The sequence below is a fragment of the Cavia porcellus genome, unplaced genomic scaffold, assembly GCF_034190915.1.
Source record: "Cavia porcellus strain 051 isolate PalLab524CR breed Dunkin Hartley unplaced genomic scaffold, mCavPor4.1 scaffold_17, whole genome shotgun sequence".
NCBI lineage: Eukaryota > Metazoa > Chordata > Mammalia > Rodentia > Caviidae > Cavia > Cavia porcellus.
The window spans coordinates 56,559,907-56,584,283 of NW_026947500.1; the positions used below are offsets into that span (position 1 = coordinate 56,559,907).

Sequence of the window (24,377 nt, forward strand, 5' to 3'; positions counted from 1 at the left end):
GTGTCAGCCTGTTTCTGCTGCCTCTCATATCCACAAGGCCTCGCCTCCCCCTGCTGGCAGGCAGCTCTAGATCTAGCCCTGGGTGTTCCCCTGGGGGCCACCGGCTGACTCCATTGCTTGTCCTGTCTTGCTTGGGCCATGACACCATCTGTTGCCGGGCTCCCCCCATGAGCGGCCACCAAGCTGCCCCCATCCACTTCATCTCAGCCCTCCCACAACTGCCCCAGTCTTGGCCAGCAAGCTGACCCTCCTTGACCAGCTGCAGAGGTTGAGCCCTGGCTGGCTTCTCTTTCCTGATGCCAAAGAGTAACCCCGACCCTACCAAGGGGAGCTGTCCCTCTCTAATAGCTTGTCAGACATTGGCCCCACCCTTGAGGGATGGATATAGGGTGGTTGACCCTGTCTTCTGGAGATGACTGGTCCCCTTCCCTGTACCATAGTGGCTTGTTCTTGTCATGGCTTTCTGAAGCCTCCAGGCTGCGTGGTGCACTGCCTTCCAGGTCCTGGGCTACCTTCAGCTATGCCCCTGCCTTGTGTGCATTGCCAGACTCACCTCCCAGCCCCTTCTTAACAGCTGGGCCCCCCTGGACCCTCCTGGTTCCCTTCAGAAGTTAGAGCTAGGGGCCGCTGAGGACCCCTGGTTGGGACCTCCTTTGCTCATTGGCTTGAGTGAGCACAGAGCCATTTTTTCTGACATCTGGCCTCAGCAAGGGCCTGTGGGAGGTTCCTTCCCCTGCCTGCCTGACTGCCCGGCCTGCCTCCAGGGTGGTAAGGCCTCCATGCCCTACACTGGCTCCAGGCCTAGAGGCACCAATTTTAGTTCCCTACGACTGAGAGGTTGTAAATTCGACTAATTTTGGATGTGATAGGAAACCAAAATGAGGTCAGTGAGGAGGAGGTGGCCACTGCGTGCCGTTCTCCCTTGATCTCAGCCCTGGCTGTCTCTGGAGCTGTGGGCTCCGCTGGTGCCAGACGGAAGCCTTGTTCTGGGCCCTGGTCAGGCCAGGCTGCATCCCAATGGGACCCCAGGAAAAGATGTTCTGCTTTCTCCTCCCTCTCTCTTGCGTTCTCTCTTTGCTATGCTCTGGTGCTCTCTCTACCTCCCCTCTCTCTGTCTCTGTCTCTCTTTCTGTCTCTGTCTCTCTCTCTATCTCTGTCTCTCTCTCTCTCCTCTCAGCCCACAGGGGCAGTCTAACTGTTGTCTTTTGGTTCCCGTGTAGGTTTTGGGGTGTCAGAGGCAGGATCTGGTTGTGGTGGTGAACGCGGCTCCCAGGGGCCCTGGACCTCCTTTCTGCCTTCCCAGAGGGACACAGCTGCCACATGACCCCAGATCAAGGGTGACCAAGGGTGAACAGCAGGGGGCATGTAGGATGTGTGCAGGCTTTGCAAGACCAGCTGGCTCTCACACTACTCAGCCCCAAACCCTACAACCAATGCCGGGGGCTGTGCTCCAGGAAAACTTGATTCCCAAGCCACCGTGCCAACCCTACCCTAGACTGCCGGATTGGCAGAGGGAGGGAGTAGGGAGGGGAACCCTTGAGGCCGAGGGAGTGAAAGGCTTCTCCAGGGCCCCAGGTAGTGAGTGACTCTGAACCCCAACTCTGGCCCTGCATGGCCTGCAACCAGCTAGGTCCTGCCTCCTGTCCAACCTTGCCCCAGCCTTTCCCTGACCCCAACATTTCTCAGAGCTGCTGACAGCCTGGCATGGGGAGCACCTCATGGATGCATAGAAGACAGGGGAGTCACCCATTCTCTGTCAGAACAGGGTTGAGGGGCCAGGACAGGGGGCTGAGGCTCCTGCATGCTCTTTTCTTGGTCCCTTCCCTGACAAGGAGCTGCTCCTGCGAACCAGGGGTGGCTTCCCAGACCTGGAAGCCTTGTCCTCTCCTGCCCCGGGACCAAAGCACAGGAGCCTGAGCTCCCCTCAAGCCAGGTGTTACTAGGCCAGGTCTGCACTGCCCTGAGCCTCCTCTTCCTCCGGATTTGGGGGAGTGGGAGCCCAGAGTCTCCAGTGAGACTACACCCTCCGATCCTAAGGAGCCCGCCTTCACCACACAGCCACGTGGAGATGGGGTCCAGGCAGGGGGTGTGGGTGCCAGCCAGCCAGCCAGGCTGGCTGGATGGCAGGAGGTCAGGGCCGGCCGGGGCCCTGCACTGGGGCCTCCTGGCCCTGGGCTTCTTTCTCCTCCGCTCCGATCCCTTCAACCGCTTCTCCTTTCTCTCCTCTCCTCCGTCCACCCCAAGTTTCGAGGACTCCACCCTGTCCACGGCCACTACCCTTGAGTCTATCCCCAGCTCCACGGGAGAGCCGAGGTGCCAGCGACCCCGCACCCTGACGCGGCAGCAGAGCCTGCAGCAGCCCCTGAGCCAGCACCAGCGGGGCCGGCAGCCCAGCCAGCCCACCACCAGCCAGAGCCTGGGCCAGCTGCAGGCCCATGTGGCCGCGGCGCCCGGTGCCAACCCCCGCACCCAAGGCCGCGGCCCAGCCCGGCAGGCCACCTCGGCCAGCTCCAAGTACCGGGCGGCTGGGGGCCGCAGCCGCTCCAACCCGGGCAGCTGGGACCACGTGGTGGGGCAGATTCGAAACCGAGGCTTGGACATGAAATCCTTCCTGTAAGTCCTCCCCCAGAGTGGCCGGCCCACCCTCTCCCTCTCCCAAGTCTCCTGGGCTAGCTGATCCTGCACCCCGCGTGTGCCTCCACAATCTGGCAGGGCACAGGCAGGCTCTTCCTGAGCTCAGAGAAGCCTCCGGTGGATAGGGCTCAGCAGCTCCTGAGAACGGCCCCTCCTGGCCAGGCTGACCCCCTATCCTGCCCTTGGAGGCCCTGCCCTCTTCCTTGCCTGCCCTCCCTCCATACCTGCTCTCTACACCCCAACTAGGTGGGTGGGCAGCCTTGGTGGCCCGTACTCCTTCCTACCTCTCATTTCCCATGCCCTCTGACATTTGGGAGCCACCTGTACCCCAGCTGTCTCCTCCAGTGACAGCTTGGCCCCCTGGTCCCCCAAAGCTTCCAGGCATGTCGCTTCTCAATCAGGTTTCTTCCAAGTCCTGAGAGGCTGCCAGAGTCTAAGCTGTGCCACTGCCCTGGCCACTCACCCCACTAGTTATGTCCAGGAAGCCCCAGCACCCTTCTGGGCAATGACACTGGCTCTTAGGGCCCAAATAGGTATGGGCTTCAGCTCCTGGCATCACCTGCCACCACTGGCCTAACATGAGCATCCCTCTAGGTTCAGGGGTTCTTCAACTGCCCAGGCCTTCCTGGGCATACTTTTCAGGAGACCAGTTCATGAGGCTGGGAGAGGAGAAAGCTAGAAAGAAGGGAAGCCTAAGACCAGCACCCAGCTCACTGACAAGATGTAAGGCGAGAAGGTGAACTCTTCCTGGGAGCACCCTGTGTGTCCTGCAAGAGCCTAGCAGAGCTTCATAGCAGGGCAGGCAGAAGAGCCGCCCAGAAAGCCCCTGCGAGAAGGCCACTGCCTGCACCGTGCAGTCCAGGGCGACGTGCTGTGGAGGTGCTCCTTGTGAATGGGGACAGTCTCTCCTTCGACCCTCACAGGCCACCCAGAACCTTCCCCAGATGGGACAGCCAGCCAGGACACTGCCATGCAGGTGCAGAAGGCCAGGAAAGATGCAGTGCTGGCAGGGACCCTGCAGGGCATCACTGCTACCCTGGCACGGACACAGCTGCAGGCCATCACACACCCCTAGCATCAGGCTACGTTCACCCCACCACCCCCTGGTTCCCATCCCCAGCTGCAGGAGGAGCCCAGGTGGAACAGGATCCGATGGGCATGGTACAAGAGTTGGTGTCCTGTGCCCAGGCCTCTTAGCACCAGCCCTGCCCCTGCCCATCACGTGGGGCCTGGCATCTCCCCTCCTCCCTGCACCCCATGAAGGCCAGGTCATAAACATCTCAGGCCTTACAGGTCACATGTGGTTTTCACTGTGGTTTTTTAATTAGCACTTTTTAAAACTGTAAAATGCTTTCTTACTCGTGCTCTGTGCAGAAACAGGCTGTGACCCAGGGGTGTGCAGGCCCCTGCACCCCAGGCTTCTCCAGAGCAGAGGCCCACGTGCTGCTTAGTGGGCACAAACACCTCCTCAGTGCAGCCGTGTCCCCAAGCCTCGGGCCCTGGCCCTGCAGCCCTCAGCACTGCAAAGGATGACAAAGGGCTTCTGTGCAGTGCTGCTCAGTTTTTTAAGAAGAGTGGAAGGAGTTTCTCAGAAATGCAGCAACAGGGGAAAACGAGTTGCTTTCATCAGCCTGCCTTCCCATGGCAGCCAAGTGGAATTTTACCAACTCCAGAGCCAGTGGGTAGGAGCTGCAGAGACAGGAATTCATCCTGAGGGAAGGGGCAGATTTGGCCCCCCAAGTTAGGGCCTGCCGTGAGCTGTCCCCGGGGCAAAGACACAGAAACAGAGAAGGAACTGTGGCCGTGCCCTTGCGCCTCCTGAAGCTGTTTCTTGCCCCTTGGGGTACCCTGTTGACAGCTCCCCGGGAATGGTCCACCCGCTCTTGCAGTCCCAGCCTCACGTCCTCCCCTGAGCCCTCCTCCAAGAACCTCCTACATGGACCGAGCTCCACAAAACGCCCAGAAGTGCCCCTGGGAAGAGCAGTGACCGCAGCGGTCCTCGGAGAAAGCCATGGGCTCTGGTGCCACACCACTACCACACCCATATCCAGTATGCTGGTTCCCATGCCTCTGCAGCAGCCCCACTGGGGGCCCACATCCACCTGCGGGCAGATGCTCTTGCTGCCTCTTGGACTGCGCCTCTGATAGGAGGCTCTGAGCAGACACGGTGGCCTGGCAGTCCCTCCTGGATGTGTCAGAGGGGGTATACAGAAAGGGCCACTGTGCCCGGGACCACTGTGGGAAGGGACATGCCTTCCCCCTGCACCTGCAAGAGGAGGTCTTGGGAGCCCTCTGGCTTCTAAGGCATCAGGCTGAGAGGCCCAGAGGGTCGAAGTGGGTTTCCGAGTTCTCTGGTGGTGAACAGAATATGTGGCTTCCTGGAGCCCCCAGCAGTGTACACTCCCACCAGCCATGGGGTGCCAAGCCGGGACTCTGACCTCCTTATGCCACTGACCCTCCCCGCCCTTCCCCTCCCCTTCTCCCTTCTCCCTCCTCCACTACAGTTGATATTGCTGAAGTTTGGTTTCTCTCCTGCAGGGCCAGTTTCTCACGCTCTTTTCCTGTTTTTCTTTGTCTCTGTCTCTGTCCCCCCCTCCCCACCCTGCCCCTGGGGCCTTCTCGTTGCATCTCGCTGCTGGGCCTCCCCGGGCAGGGAAGGCCGGATGGTGGTGCTATCCTTGGTCTTAGGGCTTTCGGAGCAGGATGACTTTGCCAATATCCCTGACCTGCAAAACCCAGGAACCCAGCAGAACCAGAACGCTCAGGGGGACAAGAGGTACGCGCTCAGGCGGGGCCCGAGGCAGCGGCAGCAGCGGGAGCAGCGGATGAGGAGGCGACGGTGCCGCCTTCGGCGATGCTGGAGCTGGAGGACCGGGCCTCCCAGCCCCTGGGCACCCATCCTGGGACCATTCTGGATCAGGCCTGCTCCCCGGCACCCTTGCCCTGGCCTGGAGCAAGCCCCCCCTGCGCCATCTGCTGCTTGGCTTTCCTCTGCTGTCCATCTCATCGCTGTCCACCCGACCCGGAAATGCCTGTTTCTCGGTGGTTGGTGGCCTGGGGGGATGTCAGGGAGGGGTGCCAGCCTGTGCTCCCTCATCCCCTCTGCCTCAACCTCCCTGGGCCCCAAGGGGGGGCGGAGAAAGAGGAGCCTGGTGAGGAAGCCTGGGAGAGCCCTAGGGACACAGCCCTGTCAGCAGGAAGTAGGCCAGGCTGGTGGCCTTGGCCAAGCTGAGACTGGCCCTATGGGCGGGGCGGCCACTGTCCTGTACTGGCCTGGCCCACTCCCCCACTTCTGGTCCCCAGGGGAGGGGCAGGACCATGGGGACCCTCTGCAAGCCTGGGCTGCTGACAGCCCAACTCAGCCGCTTCCTGCAACTGTTGGCTGGGTAGAACAGGGAACCCTAAAGCCCACTCAGAGCCTTTGAGGATGGGATGATGTCCCAGGCTGCCACAGGAGCTGGCAGTTAGGACAGGTGGACAGGCCGAGAGCCAGCAGATCAGTGTTTCTGGGACCCCCTCTATTATGGCCTCATTGCAAGCCAGGGCTGGCCCAGGTGCCCAAGGAGGGTGGGGCTATTTCCAGGCCTGGGCCTGGGTCTGGGCTGTGGCAGGCAGAGGAGCTGGGGGCCTGGGGAAAGGCTGGGGTACAGCTGGGAAGGCTGGAAGTGTGAGGGAGCAGATCTGGAAACAGATTTCTCTTCACCGGTGCCATCTCACTCCTGTCTGCATCCTTGCTTGAGGAGACTCTATCACCATAACCCATCTCTCTGGTCACTATCCATTGCCTCTGCCCACCCAGATAGGTGTGGGGGAAGGCCCTGTGCCCCCACCCAGCCAGCTACAGGGACCTTGTATGTCCCCTCTCCCCACTGCCAGAGTGGCCCCCAAGTGCTCCTTCCCAGGCCTGAGAGTCCCCTGGGCCTCCCCAAGCAGGCAGACCAACCCTGAGGTTCAGCATGGCTGCCCCAGGGCCCAGGGTCCTGTCTTGCAGTGCTGGGTGTGGCCATCTTCCCCAGCCCCCTTTCTGCCCAGCTGGCCAGTTGCTGAGGGTAAGTCCCTGCCTTGGTCCATTAGCCACATGCTCACAGGGACAGAGCTGCAAGCAGGGTGGCTACCCCAGTGTCAGGAAAGGTAAGGGTACATCTGGCAGGCCAGAGGAGGGATGACTCCTGCCTCATACCCTGTGGTCTTCGGTGGCCCTAGACCTTGGTATAAAACCCCAAAACTCAAGACCCAAATGGTTTTCACCCAGTGCTTGGCCTCTGGCCTTGTGCCCCACTGGCTACCCCAGGTCCCAGGCAAGGTAGAGATGTGGCTAGTAGTCCCTGCCTTGTCCCCATGGGGCAAGCCTTGTTCCCTAGCTTTGGAGCCTGGTGCCCTCAACCTCAAGCCCTGTGCCCCGCTGGCCACACCCCAGGTCCCATGCTGGGGAGGTGTGTCTAGTGAGCCATGGACAGGTGGGAGCCCCTGAGCCCCAGCCCGGCATCTTGGCCCATACCTTTGCATAGAGCCCTATGTCCTTGGCCACTGCCCCAACCTCCCCTCCAACCCCTCACCCTGCTCCGCCCTGCCACGCTCAGCCATCCTCTCTCCATCGCTTCTCAGATCCAAATGGTTGCCACTGTGACCCCAGCCACCCTGGGGGCCAGGCCACCCCATTGCTCAAGGCCTCCGAAGCCACCATGCTCCCTCCGCCCTGTGTCCAGCTCCTCTGCCTCTCCTGTGGCCGCCTGGCTCCTCGTACCCGTCCACCCACAGCCTCTTCCGCTTGACTCTGATTAACCTTTCTTGTGTCCTCTCTCTGTCATCTCTTCCTCTGTCTCTCCTTCCCATCTGCTCCTCACAGGGTGTCCCTGGGCCAGTGACAACTCCTGGCCTCCCCCTGCCTCTCCCGATGCCTCAGTCTCTCTGTCTCCATCCCGTGACCTCCAACAGCTTTCCCAGGCTGCTTTGCAGCTGTGCTGGTGCTGCAGTTTGGCCCGAATTACTCCGTGACTCTCGTACCCTCAGTTCTATTTTTAACCTGACTTTACCTCTCCAGCTCTCTCAGTGTCCTCCTCCTCCCCGTGCCTGTCCTCCTGAGCACGTGTCTGCAAGTGTGTCCGAGTGTACAGCGGCGGGAGTCCCTGTGTGTCAGTGGCGGGCGTGTCGAATACCCCATCACCAGGGTGTCTGTCTCCGAATCTGCTGCCTGCTTTTCCCTTTCAGTTGTCCCAGTTCACACGCACTCACCAGGGCATGCTGGGGCCCCGCACGGGTCTCCTGGACACCTGGGTGCCGTCATCATGCCTGCCGTGTCCAGCTGTACCCATGCATTCTCCCAGAGTTCCCCCTGGGCGTCTCTGGCTATGTGCACTTGTGCATTTGTGTATCTGTGTGTGCACGCTCACTGTGGGTCCCTCCACGGCCAGGCATCCGTGCATGTCTGTCTGTGCCCATGTGCTGGCCAGGTCTGTCCAGTGGCCATGCCTTGTGTCCAGCTGTGTGGCTCCAGGTGTGGCTGTGCGCTCGCCAAGCTGTCCTGTTGCAGCCCACCCCAGCCCCACGCTGCCACCCATCCCTGCCCACTGCCCACCCAGCTGTCCTCAAGGGACAGGCTTTAGTGCCCTTCCCCAGCCCCAGCTGAACAGAGATCCCAGCTTCCTGAGAATGGCTTGGAGCAGGGTGCAGCTGGGCTACTGGGGGAGCTGTCTCTCTCAGCTTGGGTGAGGGCTTGTCCCACATGCAGCCCCACCAAAGGGAGCTGGGTGGGGACCAGTGAGCATGGGGTGCTGGCTTGCTGTGTCCAGAAGGTGATCGATAACCCTACATTGCCTTACATGACAAAGATGGGTGTGGTGGCACGTACCTGTAATCCAGGTGCTTGGAGGCTGAGGCAAGATCACAGGTGCCAGGCCAGTTGGGGCAGTTTAGAGACACTGTCACAAAAGAGATAAGATAACCAGGGGGCTATGACTCAGTCCCCAAGAGTGTGGAAAAAGAATTACAGTTCTTGGTCACACTCACTGGGCACACTCACTGCCAGTGGTCAGTTGCCAATGGCACAAGGGTGTGCCTGTCATCATGGGACCCTGTAGGCAGGTGGTGCGGACACGGTGCTGAGGGTGGGAAGGCATGGTGGTATTCCCAGAGGGAAGGTGGAAGGTGAGAGTGCCCTTGGAACCTTCCCTGGCTCCTATGGGACTAGCCCAGAGACCAATCAGCCTGCGAGCCACAGAGAACAGTGGTCCCCAGAGCAGAGCGCACAGGAGCAGCTGAAGCAGCCACCTGAGCAGAGGCTGCAGAGGTCCTGGACCCTGTGCCCACTTCGGGGAGAACCAGGCCTGCAGACTAGTGCTCCTGCTGGCCACTCACCCAGGCTGTGGGGACAGACTAGCCGCCTCCAGCCCACACCCACTTCCCTCCCCTCCCCAGGTTGCCCGCAGGTGGGAAGGCAGTGGACACAGCGCTGGTGCCAGGCCAGACGCCCCACGATGAGTCTGACCGCAGGACCGAGCCCCGCTCCTCTGTCTCGGACCTTGTGAACTCCCTCACCAGCGAGATGCTCATGGTGAGGGGGCAGAGGGGTGGGGTGGGACAGTGGTTTGTGGCCAGCACCTCAGATCAGTGGGCAGAGAGCCAGGCATGGTGTGGGGATTGCTTGGTGCTTGATGCATGAGCAGGCCAGAGAGGCTGCCATGTGCCTCAGTCCCTCTGCTCACCAAGTGAAAATGAGAGTAGCATCTTCATCCATCCCGTTCTGGTTAAGAAGGGGGCCAGGAACACAGCTTCCGCAGTACAGGCAGAGGACAGGGACTGGGCAGCAGGTGGGCGTGGCTATCCCCCCCCCATCTCCTGTCCCCCACCTTCCCTCCATGTCCTGGCTGGAGGGCTCCTAGCCCTATCCCGCCTGACCTCAAGGGTTGATGGAGTCTCTGGGCGCCCCCTGCTGGTGACCATGCAGCACACTTTTCAAAGATGTGGCCGGAACCGAGGGTCCCGCTGTCCAGGGCTCCAGGAAAGGCTGGGAGGCTGAGGGTGGTCACTTGCACCTGCTGCTCCCTTGGGGATGACCTGAGACCAGTCATCTCCGTAGGCCCCATCCTCCACGCAGGCTGCGTTTGGGGATTCCAGCTGTCTGCCGTCCTCAGTTCAGGGTGGCCAGTCCCTGGGCCTCAGGGGTGTCCACCAGCCTGGCCATGGGACTCTCACATGCCTGTCTGTTACCACACACAACTGAGTCCCAGGTCGGTAGGGTGAGATGCAGGACTCAAGGCAGTGGGCTGTTGGGGTCCAGGTCTGCACTTATGGGTTCAGGGTGAAGCACCTCCCTTCCAGTGGCCAGGGCCCTACCCACTGCCTGGTCGGTTGTTTCTGCTGATTGGTTCCCTCCCTTCCCCACCCAGCCCAGGGGCAAGAAGTGATAGTGCATTGCAGCAGGGCTGGGGAGCTCCGAGAGACCCCAGTAGTGGGGGCAGGAGACAGAAGTCAGGTGCCTTAGCACAAGGGCTAGCTTGATGCTCTCTCTGTGTGCTTCTTGAGATGCAGTCTGGCTAGGTTCCTGGGCTGGAATTGAAATCCTGGGCTCCAGGAACCCTCCTGGGTCGGCCCTCGGAGAGTTGGGGTCCTAGGCTATGTCAGGCCCAGTTTGGTCTGATACTCTGGCAGCTTCAGTTACCTGAGGGAGGGGTTGTGTGGCCAACCTGGTTGCCATACAGATGACTGGTTCCCTGGGTCCAGAGGCTCCACCCTTTTACAAGAGGAAGTCCATTTGCTTGCCCAAGGCCCTGACAGCTCCCTGTTCCGGAGCCAAGTAAACAGAGGACCCCAGGTGGGGCCGGAGCCATCTCGGGTCCCTTACAACTGCACCCCAGTTTTAGACTGAATGGGGCCAGTGACTTGCTGGGCCCATTGAATTCTCTGGAGCCAGTGGCTTCTGCTCCACAGAGGCAGAAACTGTCTCCAGGGAGCTGAGAAGATGGGCTTGGGTGGAGCTGCAGGTTGCCCAGTGGGGCTGGAGTCCCTGCCTGTGTGGCAAGGACAGGCAGCCATACTCGGTACCCCAACACCAAGGCTCAGCCTTACAGCCCCTGCGGCTCCACACTGAAACTGGCCAGGAGCACCTGTCTGGCTGGGGTGGCATGGGAGGGAGGGATGCAGCCCTGGGCAGAGGTGGGCCATGGCAGTCTCTCGAGCAGGTAAGTCCTGGCCAGCTGTCACCCTGGACTTGTGACCTAACCTCTGTGAGCCAGCCTCCTCAGCTAGAGTGCAGTGACAGCCACTTGGCAGCGGAGAGGTGACATGAGTCTTCCACCATGGTAGGTGTACCCTGTGTCCTTGTCACTTGGTGTCCCAGCACCACCAAGCCCAAGCTGCCCCTGCAGGCAGGAACAGGAGAGCAGGGCTTGACTCACCCGGGGTCTGCTGGTCCGCTCCCTGCTGGCCAGGAGCACTTGGACAGCAGAAGGCAACAGGGTTTGGGAGTGGCTGTGGCATCACATGCCTGGCTGGGCTCCTGCCCCAGCCGCTTCCTGTTCCACGAAGTCAGGGTAGAACCGAATGTACGCACACAGGGCTGTGCTGGGCTCGCCCTCAAGACCAGGATGGCGCAGGCACAACCCCCATCCCCGAGGCCCAGCAGGTGACATAAGGCACCAGGTGCCCTTAGGCAGGTCTGTGCCCAGGTGCTGTCCAGTCTCTTGGCTCAGACTGCATCGGCAAGGTGGAGCATCAGTGCCATAGACCAATGTGGTCCCCAATATCCCCCACCCTGTACACAGCATCCTGGAACCTAGGGCCCCTTTTACAGGGAATCTTGGGGGACATTTATACTACAGGAGCTGCCCTGACTGGGCCAGTTGTGTCTCCCATAGGCCAAGAAGGTAGAAAGCCTGAGAGGGCTGCAACAGGGGAACCCCAGCAGCCTGAGGTACCTCTGAAGCTTGGGGTTTGGGGCCATCAGGGGCCTCCTGGCTCAGGACCTCTCCCTCCCTTGTCCCCGTGAGGATCTGCCAGAGCCTTGCTCTGCATGCCTCTGTGTCAGCTGCTGACTGTGGACATGACTGGCCATCACCTGTCCCAGCATGAGCCGAGAGGGAGCAGAGTCTGCTCTGCCAGCTGCCAGGGAGCCAGGAGGCAGAGTCCCCCCATCATGGCCTCTTCCTTCCCCAGCTGTCTCCCGGCTCTGAGGAGGATGAGGCCCACGAGGGCTGCAGCCGCGAGAACCTGGGCCGGATCCAGTTCAGTGTAGGCTACAACTTCCAGGAGTCCACGCTCACCGTGAAGATCCTGAAGGCCCAGGAGCTGCCGGCGAAGGACTTCAGTGGCACCAGCGATCCTTTTGTCAAGATCTATCTGCTACCTGACAAGAAGCACAAGCTGGAGACCAAGGTGAAGCGGAAAAACCTCAACCCCCACTGGAATGAGACCTTCCTCTTCGAAGGTGAGCTTCCCTTACCCAATGCACATACACACTTGTGTGCACACACATGCCAGCCTGAGGCAGGAGGCTTGCAAGTTCCAGCCCAGCTGGGCAGTGTAGCCATGTAGCGAGAGCCGTATCAGAATTAAGGCAAAAAGAACAGGCTGCCCACACAGCTCAGCCTGAAGCCCTGGGTTCACTGCCCAGCGCCACAAAAAACAAAACACAGAATGTGAGCTTGCATGTGCCCTGTCTCAGCCACCTGAGCTGGTGCCCTGGAGCTGCTGGGGCAGGGGCCCTCTGCTGCCCTGACAGCCTGTCTTTCTGTCCTGGGTCTGAGCCTCAGGTCACAGATCGGGGCACAAGGTCAGAAGTGGGTTCTCCTGGCACCTGCAGAGAAAGAAGCCACAGCCCTTTCCCAGCAGCCTGGCCTGCTGCTGCTGGGAGGGATGGCACAGCCAGCAGGATGCCAGCTGTCACATGCATGTGGAGCCAGCCGGCAGAGCCCCTGTCTATCAGTCACAAACTGTGAGCTCCGTTCTAGGCTCAGAAAAGGACAAGGACTGCAGTGGCCTTGGATAGGTCTCTGGTCTGGTGATTAGGCCATGCACCGCATGATGGTGCTGCAGAGAACCATACAAGTTTCCCTTTGTGTTGCTAAAGAGAATTTCTCTGAGGGGCTGGGGATTTAGCTCAGCAGCATAAGTACCTGCATTGCAAGCAGATGGTCGTGAGTTCAATCCCTGGTACCGATAAAAATGAAAAAAGACAAAAAATAAAAAATAATAAAAAAAAGAGAATTTCTCTGATGAGAGGCCATTCTAGATGGGTTCTAAGCTGGGGGTTTAGCTCAGTGGTATAAGTGCCTGCTTGGCAAACACGAGGTCATGAGTTCGATCCCTGGCGCAGAAAAAAAAAAAAAGATGGGTTCTGACACATGAATAGGAGTTAGACAGGAGACTCCCCACTCTGGCATGCAGAAGTGCTGATTTGGGTACAGGGATCTCAGAGCTGCCAGCCTTCATAGATGGCTTTTCCCTGTTATTTCACCTGGACTTGATGCCAAGGGTCGCCTGGAGTAGGACTCCTGGAGATCCTGTGGCCCCCTTCCCTGGAGCACCTGGAGCTTTCCTCTTGCGCCCACTCTTTCCTGTCTATGGCTTCTCTGTCCCAGCACCTTGCGGGGAATGTCCGAGGACCTTCAGCATCTTCCCCCATCTTTTCTCCTTGCTGCTCAGCCCCAGGCTGACCTATGTCCCCCTTCCCATCCCAGCCTGGCGGGCGAGCAGGTGATGATCAAGGAGACAGGGACGAGTCTGTCACGGCCAGTGGCAAAAAGATAGGGGCAGGGAGACACGGGGCCGAGTCACACAGGGACGGGACCCAGAGCCCGCAAGGCCAAGGCCTTTTACTCTCAGTGCCCTGGAGCTGCTGCAGTGCCCGAGGCCAAGGCACCTTGTCCTGGCTGTTTTTAAACCCACCCTGGCAGCTGCATGAGCCTGGCCCAGGAGCAGGAGGAGGTGGCGGGGTTTGGGGGACTTGTGGCATCTGTAATGGCCTCGTCAGGGCAGAAAGTGGGCACAGAAGAGGGTGGCAGGGAGCACAGGCAGGCCGATACCCGGAAGGCGTGGAGGCAAAGCAGTCTGGTGTTGTGTCCAGCCCTGCTCTCGTCTCGGCTGTGTTCCCCACAAGGCCTGGCCAGCCCGGAACTGGGCCACAGGCAGGTGTACATGCGTAGGGGCAGCACTGCACTCTTCTCAACCCTGGGACCTTGGTCTCTTGTGTTTTGGGGGGCCCCTGTTCCTAATTGCATAGTGCTTGGGGTGTGAGTTACCCTCACCTCCCCTCTCTGTCCCCAGGTTTCCCCTACGAGAAGGTGGTGCAGAGGGTCCTCTACCTCCAGGTCCTGGACTATGACCGCTTCAGCCGCAATGACCCCATCGGGGAGGTGTCCATCCCCCTCAACAAGGTGGACCTGACGCAGATGCAGACCTTCTGGAAGGACCTGAAGCCATGCAGCGATGGGAGTGTAGGCCTCCTGAGCTCTGTTGGGCCTGGGCGTTCCTGGGGGCGGAGCTCCCTGCCAGAGGGGTGGTGGTGTGACAGTGGGGACCCGACACTCCTAGGGCATTCCTGGCACCCCTAAGCCCCCTCTGACCATGCCACTGTCTCTAGGGGAGCCGAGGGGAGCTGCTCTTGTCACTCTGCTACAACCCCTCTGCCAACTCCATCATCGTGAACATCATCAAAGCCCGGAACCTCAAAGCCATGGACATTGGGGGAACATCAGGTGCGGGCTGGGGCACAGAGGGGAACCAGGGCATGGGCTGTGTTGGGACACTGTCCTCCAGGGAGCAGGAGGAGAGGGATGCTCTGAGCTGCAGTAGTCTGGCTTCAAGCCCAGCAGCAATGCTTACTCTCACTGACCTTGGTCAGGGCGCCCACCTCAACCTCAGCTCCCCCAGGTGTTAGCAGAGACACCAGAGACCCCTGGGTCTTTCTGATTGTGTCACTTCGGACTCCCTGGGTCCCACCCTCCCACTTAGGTCCCTCCTACTCCCTCCACCCGGAAGGGTCCCAGACCCCTGATTCTCCCTGCCTACCCAGACCCCTACGTGAAGGTGTGGCTGATGTACAAGGACAAGCGGGTGGAGAAGAAGAAGACGGTGACCATGAAGAGGAACCTGAACCCTATCTTCAACGAGTCCTTCGCCTTCGACATCCCCACGGAGAAGTTGCGGGAGACCACCATCGTCATCACCGTCATGGACAAGGACAGGCTGAGCCGCAACGATGTCATTGGCAAGGTGGGCACCATGGGGGTTTGCCATGGTTTCAGGGGTTTCCCTGCTTCTTTCGGTGAGGTTGGGGTGGCGCCCTCGCCTCACAAAGTCCTGTACCTGGCTTGGCTTGCAGTTTCTGGTAGCTGTAACACAGCCCCCACCTCCTTGCTTTGAGATTCTGTTCTTGCTCTGTTCGGTCTCGGGTCACCTATGGGTTGGGAGGTCAGTGACCCTGCTGGTCCTGCCCCACCTCTCCTCCTCCAGTGGTGCTGGGGCTTGAACCCAGAGTTTTGCAAATCCAGCAGCCCTGCCTCCTGGCACTGTCCTCTCCTTGGGACCTTCCTTCCTCCCGCATGCATGCGGGGGTCACTCAGGCCACACAGCAGAGGGCCAGCAAGACAGCAGGATGTGCAGGGGGTGCCCATATGTGTGCCTGCTACACCTCAAGTCTGTGTGGGGGTGCTGCACCCAAGGCGTGGGCAGCCCCTGTGTGAGTTAGGAACAGCAGCCAGGAGCAGATAGATGGGAAGCACAGGAAGCCTCATCGTGGCCTTGCTGGGGACACCAGACAGAGTGACCCAGGTCCTGCAGCAAGGGGCAGAATGGTGGCAGTTTTCATTGCTGGGGAGGCAGAAGGGCACATGTCCTGGCAGGGCCACGGGGCATCTTGGGCTACACAGACTCCTGGGTCTGAATTGGTAGCTGTTTTGCTTTCACTGGTGGGGACTGAAGCCAGGGCCTTCAAGCTGAGCTGCACCCCAGCTCCGTTTATGTTTTACTTCAAGGCAGGGTCTCACTTAGTTTCTAAATTGCCCAGGCTGGGTTGGATACTGGGATTCTCCCATTTCAGCCTCTCAGGGAGTTCTAGCTCCTTTTGACTCTGGTGAGCTCTGTGGCTCCAGGTCAAACGTGCATGGGTCCCACCGTAGCCTGGGGAGGTCCAGAGCTCGGAATTCAGCCCCCGCAGGGCCAGCTGGTACCACCAGAGCCAAAGCCGAATTGTTTCCAGACAGCATGCATGGTGCCCTGGGGAACCCACAGCGCTGGCCCAGAACTCTGTGGCGGGGCCCAGAGCGCCCTGTGGCCTTCGTCCCCACCTCAGCTCAGTCTGACCCCCCACCACCACCACGGGCAGAGCCAGCCTACTCCCATGCCATCTCCTGAGAGCTTTCAGCTGCAGATCACAAGCAAGCCACAGAGCTTACTTGGTATCCCCGAGCGCCCCCTGCTGTGCGACCAAGGCAGCTCAGTGGCGGCTTCAGAGCCATCCGCGGATGCCATCCATGCCTCACTACCTTCCCAGCCAGTCTGCTCTTAAACCCCACGGTCCGCAGGCTGGGCTGAGGCGGGGGGCGGTCCTTGCCTGTAGCCCCACCCAGGGCCTGGCATGGGAACCAGGTGGCTCAGGGCCCAGCTCAATTGCTCTGTGCCTTGGATCTGGGAACTGTGCTGTCTTCTCACCCGGGTGCCTCTGCCTCCCTGCCCAGAAGGGCAGCACTTTAGTGCAGCACCTGCTGATCTGGGGTAGAGCCCCAAGCTGGTCAGGGGCCCATGGTGCCAGCCCCACGAGAATATGTTACAGTCAGCTGGCCTGAGGCGGGTGCCTCAGGTCTGGGCGTGGCATGACGGGGCTGGGAAGTGTGCGAGGATCATGCCGCCCCGTGCACCCGGCCCCTTGACACGCCACTACCCTTGCTCCACAGATCTATCTGTCCTGGAAGAGCGGGCCAGGTGAGGTGAGGCACTGGAAGGACATGATCGCCCGTCCCCGGCAGCCTGTGGCCCAGTGGCACCAGCTGAAGGCCTGAGAGCCCTGGGACGCCTGGGGGCCAAGGCCCAGGTCCATTGCACTCTCACCACTCCACGCACACCGCCTGGCCCAGCCCCGTTGTGGGTGAGAGGAGGAACCAAGGGTCCTGCCGGGGGTCCCCACACGCAGGGCCAGCCCCCGATGTCCAGCCCTGGCCCACAGTTTGTGGGGTGGGCTCCAGGGCCCCCTCCCTGCTTCACCCACTCCTTCCTGACTTTCAATGCCGAGCAGTTGGGGGGGGGTGCACAGACGGACAGCCTCCAGGGGCCCGCCAGGTGGGCACAGCCCCCGTTTTCTTTATGGCGGTGCCCAGGGTGAAGAGAAGCCCATCCTCCCGGCCCAGGAGCAGGTGCTGAGGCGTTTGGCCCCAGCCTGGCAGGACAGCCCATCTGCAGGTGGCTTCAGGTGCCGGCTGGGCCCTGAACACTGCAGGAGGGGCACAGCTCACACTGACACAGCCGGCCTTGAGGCTCTGGCTGTGTCACTGTGTGCATGCTGGTGACAGGCACTGTGCCCTATCTGGGGTCAGACAGTGGTTCAGAGACGCAGGATTGCCAGGGCCAGGCGGGGTTGCGGGGGCAGGGATGCGACTCCTTCCCTGCAACTTCACCTCTTGGACATCGGTTCACAACTTTTAGGCACCTACCGTGTGCATAGCATTCCACCAAGACCCACGCTCCCTTCCGTCTCAGGTGTCCCAGCCCCGCCGGCTCCTCCCTACCCCTTCCCCACCTCCTGGGCCTGGCCCATCCCTGCCTTCGCCTAGCTCAGGCCCTCCCTGCCTTCCTTCCTGGTGAGGGCTCTCATCTGACCCGGGCTGCCTGGTCCCCGGAGCGGCTCCTTCCAGCCTCCTGCCAACCGGCTGGATCCTGAGGTGACCGAGGCTAGGGGTGCAGGCTTCCCGCAAGACAGCAGAAGTCAGGACCACCCGGCTCGAACCCCTGCCCCCTCCCCAAGCTGGTCCTCCTGCGGCGATAGGGCCTCCCGACGTTCCCAGAACACACCGCCAGGTGGCGCCAGGACACCGCAGGAGGCGGGGCACCTGGCCGGGAAGGCGCGGGCTCCCTGAGCCCAGCTAGTGGCGTGTAGCAAAGGCCGGCCCGCCGCGAGGTTCTCGGCTCTCTCTCGCATGGAAGCCCCCGCCCCCCGTCCCCCACCCAGGATCCGCAGGGAGGGGTTCCGGTAGGCGCGCAGTTCTGTGGGCGAGGAAGGCCTATGGGATGTGCAAAGCCGTGGTCCCCACAGCCCGTGTGAGCAGTGTCCCTCATGTAGCTGTGTGTGGCGTGGTAGAAGGCGGGGGAGCGGGCTCTACTCTGCGTCTGCCCTGAGGGACCCGCCACAGAGCCCCGGTCCCACGCGGCCACGCGGCCCACAGCCATCCAGGCAGGGGCCTGGTTCTGGCAAGAGCCAGGTGCACTGTGCGCCTTTCCCATGTGGGAGGCTGCGTGGCTGGGCTGGGGGGGGGGGCTGGAGAACGGAGCGACGCGGGCTGGCAGTAGCTGGGACGGCCTCGGGGAGCCAGAGGGCAGGGCACGGGGATGTTGGGGGGGGTGCCTCAGCCTGGCCTCTGACCCAGGATCTCCAGCAGTCACCCACCCTTCCTGCAACTCAGTTTCCCCATCTGCAAATGATGGTAATAATACTTCACCTACCTCATGGGGGAGGTTGTGAGGTCACCATCGCCCTGACCTGGGGCTCTAGCGAGACGGAAGGACCCTGACGGTGCTAAGGAAGCAAAGTATTATTACCGAGGCCTGAGTGCTGCCCACCGGCGGTCTCTGCCCCGGGACTCGAGGCCTGGGCCCCGTCTCTCTGCCGCGTCCTGGGTCCTGTCACAAGTGTCCTCCGCCTCGTTTGCGGCGCCCTAGACCCGGTCATGACCCGGTTCAGCGCTCTTCTTGTGAACATCACCCCATCCGCCTGACCCCCACACCACCACCACCCAGGCTCCCGAGCCAGGGTTGGGGACAAAGGAAAAAGCCACACAAAAGCCACGGGGTGTCCAGCCCCTGGGGTGGGGACTGGTGGCTGTTGTTTGTATCGTGTTTGAGTCTTTGAGTGCAAGTGTTTTATAAAAAAAAAAAAAAGACAAAAACCCACTAATACAAAAAAAAAGAAAGAATTTTTGCAGTGAAGAGAAATGAAGAGAAAAAGCTGAAGAAACAAAGAAAAAAAGAACCATACAGAAGTTTTCCACCACATACACCCTGTAAGCCAGCAGAATTTCCTCTTTGCAAAATCCTATTTTTGTGGGAATGGGCCCTGCTGTCGGGTAAGGCCTGTTCTGATTAATAAAGGATGGTGAAAAGCAGGGCATTGGCTGTTTACTCTCTGGGCCCTGCTCAGCCACCTTGGGCAGCAGCGGCTGGGTGAGCAGTTGGGGACCCCAGCCAGTCTCCAGCACATGCCTGTTGCCCCGGGGCTGGATGTCGCTGGCAGCCTGGCTCTTCCCCAGAACACAGCAGGCCTGGAGTGCGGCTTTTCAGTTCAGTTCCCTGGCCAGACCATTGTCCCCTAACCTGCCTGTGGAGCCTCTGCCTGGGTCCCCACAGAGGGCCTGCAGCCCCTCTCCACCCTGATCTTAGTTCACCTCTTCAAGGTCAGGAAATGCTCCCCCAGGAGAGGGGCCCCTGCAGGTTCTAGCCCACGTTGAGGAAGCTGGGCCAGGCTCTGCTGTGGCTGTGACAAGCCAGGCACGCCATTTTCTTCCCTAGAGAAGCAATAACTGCCCTGCCCTCTCCAGCCCGAGGCAGGGCCAGGCAGCTCAGGCCCCCACCTCCCAAGGGACAGGCGCACCTCCAGGGCCCATGTCTACCCAATGGCCATGCCCTCTCTGGAACGAGGGACCCACACCCCTCCATCGGCCCAGCAGCTGCCCTCAGTGTCCTGGATTATGTGGGGGTGCAGTGCTGTGGCGAGCACTTGCCAAGCATACAGGAGGCCCTGGGTCCCCTCCCCAACATGAGACAAAGAGACCAGTGTGACCTGTGACCTGTGCCAGAGTCTGGAGGAGCTGGGGTCAGGTGAGTCACCTTGGGTCCCACTGGCTTGCCAGGCTGTGTCTGTCACCGTGCTTGAGATACAGCCCACTAGCAGAACTTCCCCACTGTACCTCCATTCCTCAGGCACCATCCTCATCCCTACCAGGCCACTGTCCCAGGGTCCCCTTCCCCACAAGTGCCCACTCCAGAAGGACAAGGCTGACTCATTGTTTCCCCCAGCCTGTGGCCCCGACCTCCTGTCACTGTAAAGGCAGCCCTGCTCCCACCCCTGTGTCTGTCTTGTGTGTGTGTGTGTGACGTGTCTTGTTTAGATTGTGAGCCCCTGGGCAGGGACTGTCTGCATATACGTTCTGTGCTCACGCCTGTGTGTGCTAATAAATGTCCATCCTCAGAACCATAGCGCCCGCCCAGTGTCTTGGGGAAGCCAGGGAAGTGCTCCAGGTGGGACCCCAGGGTAAGGCCCTGCAGGAGAAGGAGGGCAGGAAATGGAGAGACCTGGGTGTTGGGCCCCACATTCTACCTGTCCATAGACTCCAATCTATCGAGAGAGCAGAGCCTGGCTTCAGTCCTGCACTCTGCTTATGGGTCTGGGAGCCAGAGTGGGCCCTGCAAGATTCAGGAGGCCACAGCCCAGGCTGTCCCTGCTGCCCCCTGCTCTCCTCCCAGCTCCCAGCCTGCCTTCCTGTTCCGACCCCAGCCCCTGGCACAAGCAATCCTTCAGGGTTCTCTCTCTAGCTCCACCACGGCCTGTCTACCCCAGTGCTGCAGGAGGAGCACAGTCCCTGCACCGGTCCAGCTTTGGCTGTGCCTTGGGGAACCAGCACAGGCATTATCAGTGTCCCTCATGTGAGGCCCAGGAAAAGTCACAGGACACAAGTGGAGGAGGGCCAGGACTGCCGGGGAGCCATGACACCTGCTGGACCAGGGAGCAGCACCCTGTCTCATGGACTCTTGCCGGTCCCCACAGCCAGGCACTAACATCTGCTTCAACCAAATGACTTCCCAGAGGTGCTGGCTCCTGGTGGCTAATAGCAAGCAGCATGATGGGCACCCAGATGCCAACCTCTACTGTTTCCTGAAGGAAAGCAGCATATTACAAGGGTGCCAACCTTGGTAGAGCCAAAGGGGAGAGTCGAGTGCCTCAGCTGACCCAGGGGAGGCCAGCGCAGGGCCTTGTAGCAGGGGAGGAAGCACAGGGAGCTGGGAGAGGGAGGAAAGAAACTGAGCTTCAATCCTGCAGAAAGAAAGGCAGGCGAACTCTAGGGTGCACACACTGAGCTGTAGCATCACCCTGAGTAGCCCTACTCCTTCATGCAGATGGGGAAATGCTGCCTGGGAAGCAGGCACTCACCTGTGGCTCTTGGGGCCAGGCCCAGGCACCTGCCTTCTGCCACAAGTCCTTGTATAGCTTGGGAAGGTAGTTCTAGCCCACGCCCATCCTGAGTGATCCTGGGGCCTCCTCAATTCCTTGCTTCAGGAACTCAGGTCTCAGGAAGATCCTCAACATGCCCAACCCTCCTCCTTGGGAAGGAGCAGGCTGCTCCAGACCTGTGCCCAGCCCCCACCTTTCCAGGTTCCAGCAGAGCATGCCAGCCAAGCCCAGGGCAAAGCCTGACCTTTCAGGGCCATGTGACATCAGTGCTTGTTGCCATGGGGACAGAGACTAACAGGACCTTCTCATGGGAGACAGACCTCAAGGCTGTCTCCCCTGGGGGGAGGAGGGGCAACAGTAGAGCTGAGCTGAGCTGAGCAGGAGCCTAGGGAGAGAGGAGGAGGGCACGGCTCAGGTACAGAGAGAGACAGTCACCAAAGAGATCAGTGGCTTTCTGTGCCCGCAGAGGACACAGAAAGCTCAGCCTAGCTCTTGAGAGATGGAAAAACACCCAGGACTTCATAGTTGAACCGGGGGACAGGACAGCCCAGAGCAGGGAAGCGGAGACAGACATAAGGACAGAGCCTGCAGGGGCCAAAGCCACCACTGCTGGTGGGAAACGCTGTCCCCTGATGAATGAAATGATGACAGTCAGCCAGGGCCAGCCTGGCAGAGGGCTGGGACACTCGGGCAGGGCACCGAGGGCTCCTGAGCTTATGAAAAACAGGCATGTGGGAGGCACACATTCTTTCTCCAAGAAATATAATTTACGAGTACAGTCAGCTTTCTTTCTAAAGAAAACACAACGAGGGCCCTGGCCTGACGGCATCCCTGAGTGTCCTCTGGCCCTGCCCTTCCTCCCCTTATTGCTCAAACGAAAAGACCTGGCCCTAGGGATGGAGGGCCATCACACAGGGCCTGACCTGTGCCCTGCCAGTGCTAGCCAGGCCGGCTGTGCCCATTAAGGGAATGGAGAGTGCAGGCAGGGGGAGAGTCCCTGGCAGCCTCTGGAGAGTGGAGCCCCTCTCTTTGGTGCAGGAAGCCAGGCAGGCACAGTGGCTTCTTTTCAAACTTGATAGTTGCCGGCTCGGGCTATGGGGAAGGAAGAGGGAGCTCTCTGCCCAGCAAAATACCAGGCACATGCTGGGAGAAGAGTCCAGACGGAAGGGAGGAAGGGTGCCCACAGAGATCCTGCGAGGGAGGAGCACAAGAGGCCCAGGTTGGGGGGGGGGGGTGTTTACAGGCAGCTTCTCCCACTCTCTGCCCTGGGCCTAGCCCTCCCTCCGCCGAAGGGCTGCACAGTGCTTCACAGTGCATCCCAGAGGTAGCCACTCTGGAACCAGATAGGGTGTGGGCTGGGAGAGCCAAGCCCCATGAGGAAGGCATAGACGCCCTGGCAGTCGGATGATTTTGCCTAGAGCAGTGACCCGGGTTCCAGGGGGAGGAGAGGACGGCGCCTGGCCACCCCACACCCCAAAGATTCCTCTCTACCGGTCCCCTCTGCCTCGCGGCTGGCCTCAATCACCAGTCACACCCCAGCCTCAGGTATCCAGGCCGGATAGGGCCTCCAGGGTGCAAGGCCCGCACGCGGGGTTCCCCAGGGCCCGGGCGCCTGCACTCCCGATCAGCAGCTCCTCCTCCTCGTCGTCCTCGAAGGCTCGCGTGGGGCGGCGTGGTGGCGGCCTCGGCGTTGGCTCATCGCGCTCAGCCATGCGCTCGACGGCGCCCTCGCCCACAAGGAAGACCGTGTCGGCGACGCGCGGGGGCCCGGTGACCGGGTTGTGGTCGTAGGAAAAGACGCGCAGCGCGCGCAGCGGTTGCAAGTCGGGGAAGCCGCCCAGGCGGTTTCGGTCCAGGTCGAGGATGTGCAGGCGCCCCATGCGCAGCAGCGCGGGCGGGAACTCCTCGAAGCGGTTCCCGTAGAGCCAGAGCCCGCGCAGGCCGATCATTCGCGGGAGCTCGGCAGGCAGCGCGCGCAGCCGATTGTCGCCCATCTGCAGCGACTGCAGCGCCACGAGGCGCAGAAGCGGCCGCGGGAAGCGCCGCAGGAAGTTGCTCTCGATCCAGAGGCAGCGCAGGCTCTGCAACTGCGCGAAGTCGGCGGGCAGCGCGCGCAGCCTGTTGCCACCCAGGTAGAGGCGTAAGAGGCGCGGCAGGCGGCACAGCCCGTCGGGCAGGCGCTCCAGTTTGTTAGAGTCCAGCGCCAGGATACGTAGCTCGCGCAGCTCCTCGATCTCCTCGGGCAGCTCGCGCAGTCCCGCGCCGCTCACGTACAGCTTCTGCAGGCGACTGAGCGCGCACACGGCGCCGGGTAGCCTCCGCAGCCGCCGCCCGCTCAGCTCCAGCTGCTGTTCGCCGCTGCGTAGCTGCTCCTCGGCGTCCGACGGCAGCTCGTCCAGCGTGGACTCCGCGATGCCCATGGTCACGGGCCCGGCTGGGGCCTCCACCGCTCCACATCGCCCCGCCCCGCCCCGTGGGTCTCGGAGCTCCCCCGCCTGGCTGCGCCCGCGTCGGGCCGGGCCGGGTGGAGGCGCTGGTCGGGCCCCGCCGCCACTCAGTGAGGTTCTGGCCCGGCCCGGCGCGGGCTGGCTGTTAGGCGGCCCGTCGCCTTGGCAATCCTGGACGTGCGCGTGGCAGCCAATGAGCGTCTGGAATGGGCGGGGCTCTCCCATCGCCCCGCCCCCGCGGGTCCGCCTCCGCCGCCGTCAGAGCTGAGCTGCATGGGTCGTGGGCACGGAACCCGGGACTCGCGCGGGATGCGGGACTCGCGCGGGATGCGGCCCTCGCAAAGGCCCTCGAGGAAGGGCGCGGCCACGTCCAACCTCCTGTGGGTCCCTTTAGGACAGCGGTTCCCAGCGGAGAGACTTGTTCCTTTCACGCCGGGTACGGGCGGGACGCGGGGCTCTGCGCTCCCCATGCTGCGCCCACGCAGGCCTATGCGTACCGAGACCTCGAGGACATCCTGGACGGGGTGGGGCTGCGCGGGCGGAGTGCGAGAAGCGCCGCTGACGTGACCTCCCGCCTGCGCGCCTGGCCTCTGCAGACAGAGAAACAGGCTGAGGTGACAGGGAAACAGGCTGAGGTTCGACATGAGCCAATTTACGCGGAGTGGGGTGACTCCCCCAAGGTCCCCAACTAGGAAGCCGCGGAGATTTGAACCCCGGCAGAGTGGCTGCAGCCCTAGATGCTGAACCCTACGCTGCTGGAAAGTCGAGGAAGAGGCCTCTTGGAGGGGTCAAGGTCGCATGGAGAGGGGAGAACACAGTCCAGACCGGCGCTGTGACTACGGAAACTAGCTGAACAGACAAATCTCAGGGCAGCACCCTGTTCACCCACCCTACTGCTTTCCCCACATGAAGGGAAAATTTAAAGCGTT

General features: G+C 61.2%; 2 protein-coding genes across 11 annotated transcripts in view; one reads left to right on the forward strand and one right to left on the reverse strand.

Annotated features, from left to right (window-relative positions):
• Syt7 (synaptotagmin 7) overlaps positions 1-18,938 on the forward strand; it is a 44,044-nt gene extending 25,106 nt beyond the window's left edge. For 6 of the 10 annotated variants that reach the window (XM_063228227.1, XM_063228229.1, XM_063228228.1 and 3 more), the window contains 8 exons: positions 2,245-2,613; positions 5,288-5,410; positions 9,049-9,184; positions 11,785-12,055; positions 13,894-14,063; positions 14,210-14,324; positions 14,642-14,841; positions 16,521-18,938. In XM_063228227.1, coding sequence (XP_063084297.1) covers positions 2,245-2,613; positions 5,288-5,410; positions 9,049-9,184; positions 11,785-12,055; positions 13,894-14,063; positions 14,210-14,324; positions 14,642-14,841; positions 16,521-16,625 — 1,489 coding nt within the window. In that variant the 3' untranslated portion in view covers positions 16,626-18,938. The remainder of the gene's footprint in view (positions 1-2,244; positions 2,614-5,287; positions 5,411-9,048; positions 9,185-11,784; positions 12,056-13,893; positions 14,064-14,209; positions 14,325-14,641; positions 14,842-16,520) is intronic. The other 4 variants (XM_063228233.1, XM_063228235.1, XM_063228234.1 and 1 more) reach the window with 1 other exon arrangement.
• Lrrc10b (leucine rich repeat containing 10B) lies at positions 18,695-23,626 on the reverse strand. The gene has a single exon (XM_003465874.4). The coding sequence runs from the start codon at positions 23,419-23,421 to the stop codon at positions 22,543-22,545; it is 879 nt and encodes a 292-aa protein (XP_003465922.1). The 5' UTR covers positions 23,422-23,626; the 3' UTR covers positions 18,695-22,542.
• Positions 23,627-24,377: the final 751 nt, after the last annotated feature.